Consider the following 12090-nt stretch of genomic DNA (forward strand, 5'->3'; position numbering starts at 1 on the left):
AAAGATATTGAATACAGGACTTCTTAGGCCTCAGGTCTAGTACTCCACACATCGGAGGGCTGTGTGGTTATACAGAAGATGCCACAGATTTGCCATGTGCCATTGACTCTAAAACACCAGTGACCGTAGGATGTACCAGTATTCGAAGGGAGAATGCTGCCAATTAAACTGTGAAACAGCCGCAATAATTAGGTGCATTCTGATTTCAAAGATGTTAAAGTGTGTAACATTTTGTTTCTTAGCATTAAGGATACCATATACTGATCATAATAAGGAAACACCTTGAAGACATGTTAAAAGTGAAAACTTAGTTGCAAAGCAGTTTGAGCCATGTTCAGTGACCATCTGGTAGTTTATAGTAAGGCGGGGCAGAGTTAGAGGTCTGACTGATAGAATCCTAGGTTTGTGATGCTGATCAAAGTCAGCTCTTTCTTAGTCCCACTGAGGGTATAAGACCGTGTTCAGTGACCATCTGGTAGTTTATAGTAAGGCGGGGCAGAGTTAGAGGTCTGACTGACAGGATCCTCGGTTTGTGATGCTGATAAAAGTCACCTCTTTCTTAGTCCCACGGAGGGTATAGGACTGTGTTCTCCTGCACAGGAACTCTTGGGTGCAAGGGCCCTCCTGTGGCTGGTGATCGGAGAAAGAAGTAGGTAACATTTAGAATCACCTGAGTTTATTTTCCGTTTTCCCCAGCACGTAAATGTTTTGAGTGACTGGAAACAAGCTTTTTTCTCCACAATTAAGGAGCAAGTCTTAGCAGTATATGAAGCGCAAAATTGAATATGAAGCACGAAAGCTTATAGATATAGAAAAATCTACAGAAGAGGCTAGATGCAGTGGCTCACACCTGTAATCTGAGCACTTTGGGAAGCTTAGGCAAGTGGATCACCTGAGGTCGGGAATTCGAGACCAGCCCGGCCAACATGGTGAAACCCCATTTCTACTAAAAATACAAAAAGTAGCCAGGCGTGGTGGCGTGTACCTGTAATCCCAGCTACTTGGGAGGCTGAGGCAGCAGAATCGCTTAAACCCAGAAGGAGGCGGTTGCAGTGAACCGAGATCTCACCACTGCGCTCCAGGCTGGGCGACAGAGCGAGACTTTGTCTCAAAAAACAAACAAACAAAAACCCAAAGCATAGTTTCAGTTTTCTGCTGGTGAACATGTTAGAGTGGAGGGTTATGTATTGGGTACCCCCCACACAAGGAGCATGGAAGTCAGAATGCACCCTTAGGGGATGACGGCCACGGTGCATGTTTCCTCCGGGTGGACGCTCAGATGGGCTTCAGCTCCCGATTTGGGAACTGAGGTCTGGTTCCGGTCAGCCAGCGCTCTTCATGGCGCAGGGGGAGTCTGCTCCTCCCACGTGTTTGGAAGAGACAGGAAGAGCCTTCCTCAAGGCAGAGAAGAGGAAAAGGAGATGCCTTTTATCAGTCTAGGTCCTGCTGCACTCTGTGGGAGCTGCCATCGTGGTCTTCCCAGGTCTCTCCCAGCCTTCTTTGTTTTCAAGTCCTCATTCTCATTTAATTTTGTATTTATCATTAGAACTTTGGGTTAAGTTTTCTCATGTAAACGTTTTACATATAACTGAATACACTTTTCACTTATATGCCTGAAGTCAGAGTTTAACCCATTAAACACTTTCCCCAAATGTATTAGAGGTGATAACCTTGGCCATAGAAACCTATCTAGGAACTACAGCTGCTTTTAGAGAGAAGGGAAACAGGATGCATTTTGGTTTTGTTTTTCAAATTTCCACTTGGAAAGAGAAGGATCTTTGTTGCCTGATAGACCTGATGTCAGATGTGCTGAGCCAGTTGCAGTGAGTGTGGGAAGCCTCTGCCCTGCAGGGAGGCTCTACTCACTCAGCTCCAGTTTTGCAAGATGGTTATTGGTACTAAATGAGGTATTAATATATGCCTGACAGTGTGGGTATTTGTCAGAAAGAGGATGTGATGTAGGTTAAACTGGCAAGACAAGAATAAAGTGAGTACAGCAAAGCAAGAACAAAATGGCAAGAGTCAGGCTTTCTTCCCTAAGTTTTGTTAATTTCCCTGAAAATAAGTAGTCATTTTCTTGCAGGGGTGCTGCAGGAGTTCAGCCAAGGCTGAGCCTGGGTTGAATCTTTACCCTTTGGCAGAGTAGGCCAGCCATTGCGGTGGCGAGTGGAGAGGACTGTGGGGTGGGGGGTTCTGAGCAGGCCTGAGGGGTCCAGCAAGGCTTCCTTAAGCGGTTGAGAGTACAGTGGAAAGCCTCGGGGTTTGAGAGGCTCTGGCAGGAGGTGGGGCTGGCCTTCTGTCTGCGGGGCCGCCTTGGCTGGTCAGGGCAGCAGGTGGACAGGGCAGGAGCATGAGGACTGCGGGGAGACTGTGTGGTTTGTGTCCTCTGAAGACAGAGCGTCTTGGGTGGGAGCAGGATGAAGGGCCCATTCCCGAGGGGAACACCGCCCACGGTGTGCTCAGGAGGAGGACGTTGGTGCCATGACAGTGTGTGACGGTGACGGTCAAGTCAGGCACCCAGCACGCGACCGAGGGGATTCCTGCAGCCCCTGCTGCCCGCCACCGTCCAGACGTCTGTTCTTAATTAAGCCTTCTCACTCAGCTCCTGCTCTCCTCCCCTTCTTCTCTCCCTAGTTTGCCATGTGGGTGGACGCTGTTATATTTGTCTTCAGCTTGGAGGATGAAATAAGTTTCCAGACCGTTTACCACTACTACAGTCGAATGGCCAGCTATCGGAACACGAGCGAGATTCCTCTGGTTCTCGTGGGAACCCAGGGTGAGTGATGCTCGTGTGCAGGTGGTTTTCAGAGGATTCTAACAGTTATGTATTTTCAGTATGAGGGAGTTTAAAAATGCTTTAAAAAAGGAAAAATTGCCTACTGAACGCTCACTTTTTTTGGGAAAAATCGTGAAACTGAAATTATCACATTTCCTGATTGGATTTTATGGTGAAACCACTCATTTAACAACCTGAAAACAACACACACACACATGTCCTATGTGCTTTAGGAAAAATAAATCTATTTTCCCTTGTTTTCTGGGGAAAAAAAAAAATATATATATATATGTGTGTGTGTGTGTGTATGTGTATACGTTTTGTATATAAACATATATAGTCAAATACAGATACTGTTTTCTGCTGTATTTTAATTCTTCGTTCTATAAAATGATTTATAAACAATCTATTAAAGCTTGTCTTTCAGTGCATCTTGAAAATAGTGCTGATTTTCGACATAAGAGCAGTTCCGTGTATTCAGTCTATTAAAGCTTGTCTTTCAGTGCATCTTGAAAATAGTGCTGATTTTCAACATAAGAGCAGTTCCGTGTATTAAGTTCTATTTGTCACCGTCTTGTGATCTGTATCTCATATTTAATCTAGCAGGCCCCTCAGAGAGCGTAGAATCATACTGGGCACGTTTCTTGTTTTCCCTCAGGTCACTTCACGCTTGGTCTGTTAGTAGAATGGCTGTCACATGGACTGAGGCACAGCATCCTCGCTCTTGATCGCAGACCCATGGCTGTGCTGGGGTCTGCCACTAGGATCTGTGATGTCACATAGGATGTTTTTAAAAGCCAGGTGGAGGTTAGCTTTAAAACTGCTTTGTCAGAAATATGGGTAACTGACAAATAATCCTGTCAGGAAAAATTGTATATCCCTTCATTTTGTTGTGGTTATTCATAGACTGTCTTGCAAATTCTTTTAAAATTAGCCTATCTGACATGCCCGTCCATGCTCTGATGCGAGATGTTTCTCTTTAGGACGTCAGCTGTCCATACCGCACTGGGTGTGGTCTAAGTAGGAGGTTGCGCAGGCAAATGATTGGCAGCTTGATCAGGAACCTACAAAAGCCCAGATAGATAGTGTGGCGTAAACTAAAAGCATTTTGCAGCCAGACATGGTGGCTCACACCTGTAATCCCAGCACTTTGGGAGGCCCAGGCAGGTGGATCACTTGAAGTCAGGAGTTGACCAGCATGGCCAACATGGTGAAACCCCGTCTCTACTAAAAATAGAAAAATTAGCCAGGCGTGGTGGCGCATGCCTGTAGTACCAGCTACTCAGGAGGCTGAGGCAGGAGAATCACTTGAACCCAGGAAGCAGAGGTTGCAGTGAGCTGAGATCGCGCCACTGCACTCCAGCCTGGGTGACAGAGTAAGATTCTGTCTCAAAAAAAATAAAATAAAATAAAATAAAAAGCCAGGAATGCTGGCGGGTACCTGTAATCCCAGCTACTTGGGAGGCTGAGGCAGGGGAATCTTTTGAATCTGGGGAGGTGGAGGTTGCAGTGAGCCAAGATTGTGCCACTGCACTCCAGCCTGGTAGACAGAGGGAGACTCGATCTCAAGAAAAAAAAAAGAGAAAAAACTAAAAGCATCTTCTCAGTGTGATAGATGGGAGGTGTTAGAGTTGGGCTTCCTGGAGAGCACCTCTCCACCCTGTTTTTTTGTTTGTTTGTTTGTTTTTTTAAGGCACACGCGGAGTGGCCACTGGTCACTCTCCCTCCTGAAACCTTCAGAGCCAGAGCTCTGTTTATCCTCACTCAGACGGGAGGAGGGATTCTTAGGCCTAACACGCCCTCTAGTGTTCACCAGGAGACAAGGCCGCGCCACCAAAAAGTCCTTGGTTCTTGTGAGAATGCAGAATTGCCGTATCTGAGGTGGCATCTTGAAAATTCCTCATCGTGTTTTCAAGTGGATGCTCATCCACAGCGGATTCTGCTTAAAGCTGCCTTGAAGTCGAATAGAGAAATTCCAAATAAGCTCCCCTTCCCGCAGGCCCGACCGTGGCATTTCTGAGCAGACTCCTTTGGGGCTGTGCAGACACTGCTCGTGGGCTGCTGGAGCTCAGGAGGTTTGATTTAGGACTCAGAATGGGCTTTTGCTTGGACTCACTGTGAAAAGTGGCAGTGAAGTTCCCAGCCTGGAAAGATTCCCTGCGATCAGTGTCTGTTCTCTGAGTTCTGAGTACACAGCCATGTTCCGCCAGTGGGAAGGGAGTGTCTGAGATCCCGGGAGTTGGGTCCACACACACCTGCGTGTGACTGGCTGCTGCTGGGTGACCTGGACCCCCGGGGCTCTGGTGGGGTTCAACAGGAATTCCCAAAAGACACTCATTGCATCCATGGGTAGGTGATAGGCGTCTAATGGTGGCTGCTTTTGTCCCTCATATTTCAATGTGTGACTGGTGTTCCAATGGCCCTGCCTGGGATCCTGAACCCCACCCCCGACTATCCCTGCCCCTGGAGACAGCATATCCCTCTGAGTCTCCTGCCTGAGCCCAGGGGCACATCGAGCCTCCTGCCGGGATGGCTACTTAGATTCTCAGGAAACGCTAATGAAGTTGAAGTCCTTGAGTAAAAGAAAGTACCCCCGTTTATTCCCATGAATTCCATGAACATCCATTGATCGGATGTGGAAAGATGCCCAGGAAGACCACAGGGGAGTGTCTGCATGTGCGAGGGTGGCCTCTGGGGTGGGGAGGTAAAGCCGGCCCCACACCCTCCCTGGGCGAGCAGGTAAGCCGGCCCCATGCCCTCCCTGTGGGACTCTTTTTAGCTGGACCACCCCCAGATGAACCAGAATGAAAAGTTCCAATTAGGGCTGCATTCCTCACCTGTGGGATTCTCTTGGTCCTTACCTAGACTTCAAGGAGCACCCCAGCAGCCCGGTGGCAGGAAGCTGGCATGCACGTGGGCTCGGAGGGTCCCTGCTGCGACGCTTGCTTCCTGCCTGCAGACTTGCCCTCTGTGAAGCCTGTGCCCTGCTGCCTTGGCTTCCTGGGCCGCCAGAGACAAAAGAGGGACCACGCTGTCCAAGAGGGCACCTGGCATTTCTCTTGCTGCTGGTTTGGGGTAGGCCGCCAGAGAGGTCAGAGCATATGGGATGGGAGAGAACCGAACAGGAGTTAGGTTCATTGCCAGAGAATGCCTGGGCTGGGGTGAGGCCTCCGCCCGCTGGCAGGAGGGGCAGCTCGGCCAGCAGGAGCTCTTTCTGGGCAGTAGCTAAGGACTGCACGAATGTTCGTAATTGGACAAGATGGGAATGAATGAGGTAATCATCTAATGTTTGTTAAACAGGTTCTGTTTTAAAGACTTGCAAATTAAATGGATTTGAGGGAGAAGCAGGATCTGTAAAAAGCTACGGAGTTAAAAGTGGAATGAAAATGAGACAGGTATAGAACCGAAATGCGAGTGCAGAAGCCGGTTTCCATGCAGTGGCAGAGATTCCCATGGTGCACCTTTGAAGCGGAAAGTTGACAGAAACCGAGTGAGCCACTGAGGACCGAGGGGCTGCGGGATCGCTGGGCCGCAGGTCAGGGTCTCGTGGAAGCCGGGTGGATACCACGTGGCCTGTGTTTTCAAAATTATCCTAGAACATTGAAACATCATGGACTTCTAACTTCTTTCTATAATTAAAAAGAAATGTTTATGCTTAAAGAAAAAACTTTATTTTCTTAAATGTTGTGAAATGCAAGTGCGATTTACTAATCAGCAGGACAAGAAGGCAGGACGAGGTGCCCTTTGACCGTATCCCTGGAACGGGGGTGCAGCCTGTGGAGCCTGTAGTGGCGATTGTCAGAGTCTTGAAGAACCCTTAACTACAGAGTTCAGTTGCCTTCTGGTAACGGAGAAATGTCAGCCCAAACCTATTTCATAGGGCTGAGAAAATAACATGAGAAAAGAGAAAAGGAAAAACTGAATACATTCCTCAGGACATCACGTTTTAAATATACTTCAGAGAATGGAGTTGCCAAATGCCCTTCCTCCACAAAAATAAAATGTCAAAGGTGATCGCTCTGCAGTATAACTTCGCTACTATTTCTTTGGCTGGTAGAGAAATCCTGTTGGTGGATTTTTGTTTAAAGAGTTGTTTATTGTTTTCTTTGGCGTAAGAGCCTTCAAGCCCTATGAAAAAGATTCAGGTTAGGAAACTGTCTCTGAAGGCTGGGCACAGTGGCTCACGCCTGTAATCCCAGCACTTTGGGAGGCCCAGGCAGGTGGATCATTTGAGGCCAGGAGTTTGACAACAGCCTGGCCAACATGGTGAAACCCTGTGTCTACTAAAAATACAAAAAATTAGCTGGGCGTGGTGGTGGGTACCTGTAATCCCAGCTACTTGGGAGCCTGAGGCAGGAGAATCACTTGAAACCAGGAGGCAGAGGTTGCAGTGAGCCAGATCACGCCACTGTACTCCAGTCTGGGCGACAGAGTGAGACTCCATCTCATAAAAAGAAAGAAAGAAAAAGAAAACCATGTGTGAAAAGTCCTGTCTCTGCCCTAAGCCTCGTGGCTGTTCACATTCCAGCCCCTCATTTCTGTGTTCCATGTGCCGCTGTAACTCAGTAGTAACAGAATGAATGGGGCGGGTCTGAGGGTGGAGAATCCTGGCAGCTGAACTTAAAAAAAAAAAAAAAAAGGCTCAGTTTCTTTTTTAAGAAACTGGTGCCAACATCTCTGCAGCTGCTCAAACGCCCCCATGTGCACACATGACTTAGATTGGGGGGATTCAGGTCACCTGTGACCCTGAGGAGGTCCATCAAAACCTCAGGGGACTCACTGCTCCCCTCTCCGCACACCTCTCTCACCCCCTAGGCCTTACCCCTGCAGCACCTCCCTCACATGCACCAGCTGCCCTGCCGCCCTCTGCCTCAGGCACTCTGCCCCAGGCAGTGGCTACTGCACCCACCTGCTGCAGGTGAGGGTTCCCTGATCCCTTTAGCAAGGGCTCTAAAACCCAGACTCACCCAAGCCTCCTGACCTCCTTCCCACCATCACTCATGCCATCTTACATTCAGAACCATTCATCACCTTCGTCTTTTTTTTCTGCTTGCCTCTCTGGCCAGCTAGAATGTCTGTTTCATTCACTGGGGTGTCCCTGTGCATAGAACAGGAACAGACCCCAAATGGGGGCTCAGTGCGCATTTATTCAATGGGTCATTGGACAAGCGACCACGCCTGGAAGAAGAATGCCGGTGTCGGGAATATGCTTAGCCACCTGCGTGGTGCACAGAAGGGGACCTGCACATAGGGACTATGTGTGTGGTTTTTCCTTCTTTCTGAAGTATGTGTCCTCTAGACCCACATTTAAGTCTTGCTGCTTCTTTCTGAACATTGTAAAATTTCAGTTTCAGAAGCTCTCCTGCAAAACACATTTCTGCTAATGAATAACTTTCTCTGCTGTTTGAGTCTGTTATTTGGGAGGCAAACTATGCTCTACAAACTCCAGATTCATAGACTAATAACATTTCTGTTGAGTAAGGTACCAGTTTTCTGCGATGTGGGGAGTGTGGGAAGTAATCAGAGCTGTCATTGTCACCGTGCCATTACTGTTTTGGTCTTCTGTTCCAGATGCCATAAGTTCTACTAACCCGAGGGTCATCGATGACGCCAGAGCGAGGAAGCTCTCCAACGACCTGAAACGGTGCACGTACTACGAGACGTGTGCTACCTACGGGCTGAACGTGGAGAGGGTCTTCCAGGACGGTAAATGCGCACGGCTGGGAATTTACTTTCAGTTCACAATACAGGAGGCACTTCAAGAAATCAGTCCTGCCTGCACTTGTGTACATGGGTGGCGGAAATACGTCATTGATGGGTGGGCGTTAGTATCGAGAGCACTCCATTCCAGAGGCGACTCTCAGGTATGTTTCGGATATAAAGTGCCGTGTTCAGAAGAGACAACAAGACGTGGCTTGAGAACAGCCTGGTGTTGGGTCTGCGTGTCACCTATGGGGCCTTTTTGTGTACAGGATAGAACATTTCTTGAGCTGTTGTTCATCCACGGGCTCCGTAAAACTTATTTGTGAGCCATTTCTTTATTGTCATTGCCCATGCTTAATCCAATCCCGTCCTTTAAAGCAGTTTCAATATTTGATATCAGGCTTTGAGGAGAGAACTGAAAGGAGGAGAGAGAGTATCAAGTTTGGACTTGCCCACCAAAAACGTAATAACATGGCACGGTGGGACTCACAGCCGCGAGTGAGGACCAGTCTTTTGGAATTGTTTTCAGGTGATTTTATTCATTATTGATCATCTGCCTTCAGGAACGGCCACAAATCAGACAGACAATTCTAGAAGAGCTGAGGTTCTGCAAGGGGGTCAGATACTGGCGGATGATGGTAGCTCCAGACATCAGCTATGAGAGAGGAGCCTGTGGAGATGCATGGGGTGGGCGGGAGAGGTGGCGTCACCCTGGGGATAGGAAGGTCTGGGGTGAATAAAGACTGATATTTCTAAATCCAGTCTTTTCCACCTGGGGGCTTGGGAGAGGCCTGGTGTTCTGGCAGAGGGTCGCACTGCTGGCGGGAGTGGTGGAAATCACTTGTAGGGTCCTCTCCCCTTCTGGTTTAAATGCATGGGGGCCGAGCCACCTGTGTCCCTGCTCTGGTGCCGAGGGGGTTGTTGGGGGCAGAGCAGGGCAGCCACACTGGGGCTCTCCGGAGAGTGCCAGAGCCGCTCGGAGCTGGGAGGAGATGGAGGACTCGCCGCGCCCTGACCCCGAAGACCAACTATGAAAGCAGTGACTACGGGACTGTTTCGGGACCTCCTCCAAATGGGGCAACCTGTGTTGTTCTTTTAAATGTTTCAATTAGTCTTCAGATGCCATTGTAGAGATTCTATACGTTCACTGTTCAACTCAGTTTCAAAGATGACATCAGTTCGGTCAGTTCTCAGACTTTACGTTTTCTTTCCTGTAGCAGTGAGGTTCCTTTTCTGAGCCTGCCGTCTCTTCCCGCGCATCTCTGCCTCTCAGATACTCAGCTGCACTTCAGCACGTTGCTCCTAGTTAGTCCTTCACGGCTTCAGCGTTTCTTCTCGCCTTTTCCAGTGCCAGTGCTGAAGAAGCACAGGGTTCCCCTGAGAGGCAGCACGAAGTCGCTGGGGGCCCACAGCCCCTTCTTCCCTCCACTCACGTTTATTACGGGCACCTCGTGCTGCCTCTGTTGGGAGAACGTCCTGTGGGGAGCAAACCTCATGTCAAGCCGTGCCGGTGAACGTTAGTGAGATGTTAGTAAGACGTGGAAGAACCGTGCAGGGAGGCCCTTGGAGCTCTTCCGAGAGGTGAACCCTCACGGAACAAGGTCACTGTCGGCCACCGCGCTGCTGAGGCCCCGTGAATGTTGAAGTAAAGCGTTGTAGATGAAGCGTCCCCGGGCCCATGCATGAGGCCAGCTGCCTGTTTTCATAAATAGACTTTTCTTCTTTTTTTTAGACAGAGTCTCACTCTGCCACCCAGGCTGGAGTGCAGGGGTGTGATCGGCTCACTGCAACCTCCACTTCCCAGGTTCAGGCAATTCTTGTGCCTCAGCCTCCCCAGTAGCTGGGATTACAGGCACTCGCCACCACACCTGGCTAATGTTTCGTATTTTAGTAGAGACGGGATTTTCACCGTGTTGCCCAAGTTGGTCTCAAACTCCTGAGTTCAGGCAATCCGCCGACCTTGGCCTCCCAGAGTGCTAGGATTATAGGCATGAGCCACCGCGCCTGGCTGTAAACAGACTTTTGGTGACACAGAGCCACGCTTGGTGTCGATGGGCTGCAGTGGGTTTGGGCTGTTCTCCAGCTGTGGCAGCAGAGATGAGGGTCTTTGCGGCCCGCAGAGCCCAGAATATTTCCTCTCTGGCCCGTGCAGAGAGCCTGCCAGTCCCCGATATCAGGGGACTGATATCGGGGACTCAGTTGTCTGGATAAGTTGAGTCTGCACAGTGACTCCCTTGCTTTTGTATTTATCATGGTTAACATACATGAGTTTTCCATAAATTGATGAACGTTCCTTATAAAAATAATGTTATCAGTTAACGAATGCTGGAGGATGTCAGGATGATGGTGCCTTCCTGCCAAACAGCCTATCTTCGTCCGTTCTGGCTGCTCTAACAAGACCCAGTGGCTTACACAACAGACTTTTGTTTTTCCCAGTTATGGAGGATGGGAGCCCAGGGCCAGGTGCTGGTGGGTGTGGTGCCTGCCGAGGGCCATCCTCCTGGTGGGCTGTGTGCTCACATAGTGGAGAACAGAGGACATGAGCCCTCACCTGTCCCTTCCCATAAAGGTGCTTAACCCATCACAGGGCTCCACCCTTGTGATCAGTCACCTGGCAGAGGCCCCACTTTTCCCCTGAGGGTCGGGATTTCAGGGTAAGAATTTGGGTTGAGTTCCATACCATACCCAGCACGTTCAAGTCTGAGGACAGGCAGCCACCTCTGTGTTGGAAGCGTTTCGTTTTCTTCAAGTTGGGGGGTTGGTAAGGGGAGAATAAGGACTGATATTTCTAAATATTTTTACTTTAAAATATTTAGATAAAGCGTTTCCGTTGCTGTGACAGCCCATGTCACACCTCCCCAGGTAGTGCTGTGACGAGTGTCTATGTTCATAGGCACAGGAGATTTCCATTCCAGTTTCGTGTTTTGGAAATAATACATTCTCTGCCGGGCACGGTGATTCACACCTGTAATCCCAGCACTTTGGGAGGCCGAGGCAGGCAGATCACCTGAGATCAGGAGTTTGAGACCAGCCTGGCTAACATGGTGAAACCCCGTTTCTACTAATAATACAAAAAAATTAGCTGGGTGTGGTAGCATGCATCTGTAATCCCACCTACTGAGGAAGCTGAGGCAGGAGAATCACATGAACCCCAGAGGTGGAGGTTGCAGTGAGCTGAGATTGCACCATTGCACTCCAGCTTGGGCAACAAGAACAAAACTCCGTCTCAAAAAGAAAAAAAGACATAATACATTCTCATTAAGTATTTTGGCCAAGTGTGGCGACTCACGCCTGTAATCCCAGCACTTTGGGAGGCCGAGGCAGGTGGATCACCTGAAGCCAGGAGTTTGAGACCAGCCTGGATAGCATGGCGAAACCCCATCTCTTCTAAAATTACAAAACATTAGCTGGGTGTGGTGGTGAGTGCCTGTAATCCCAGCTACTCAGGAGGCTGAAGCAGGAGAACTGCTTGAATCTGGGAAGCGGAGGTTGCAGTGAGCCGAGATCGCACCACTGCACTCCAGCCTGGGTGACAGAGCGAGACACTGTCTCAAAGAAAAAAAAGTATTCGAATTTTATGGAATCTGAAAAGCAAATACCTGTGATGCTGC

At 49.1% G+C, this 12090-nt stretch overlaps 1 protein-coding gene across 5 annotated transcripts in view; it reads left to right on the forward strand.

Annotated features, from left to right (window-relative positions):
- The window catches only part of AGAP1 (ArfGAP with GTPase domain, ankyrin repeat and PH domain 1), a 633884-nt gene that overhangs the window by 246164 nt on the left and 375630 nt on the right, over positions 1 to 12090 (forward strand). For all 5 annotated transcript variants that reach the window (XM_025404404.1, XM_025404403.1, XM_025404402.1 and 2 more), the window contains 2 exons: positions 2635 to 2776; positions 8348 to 8482. In XM_025404404.1, coding sequence (XP_025260189.1) covers positions 2635 to 2776; positions 8348 to 8482 — 277 coding nt within the window. The remainder of the gene's footprint in view (positions 1 to 2634; positions 2777 to 8347; positions 8483 to 12090) is intronic.

Source organism: Theropithecus gelada, chromosome 12 (assembly GCF_003255815.1).
Source record: "Theropithecus gelada isolate Dixy chromosome 12, Tgel_1.0, whole genome shotgun sequence".
NCBI classification, from domain to species: Eukaryota; Metazoa; Chordata; class Mammalia; order Primates; family Cercopithecidae; genus Theropithecus; species Theropithecus gelada.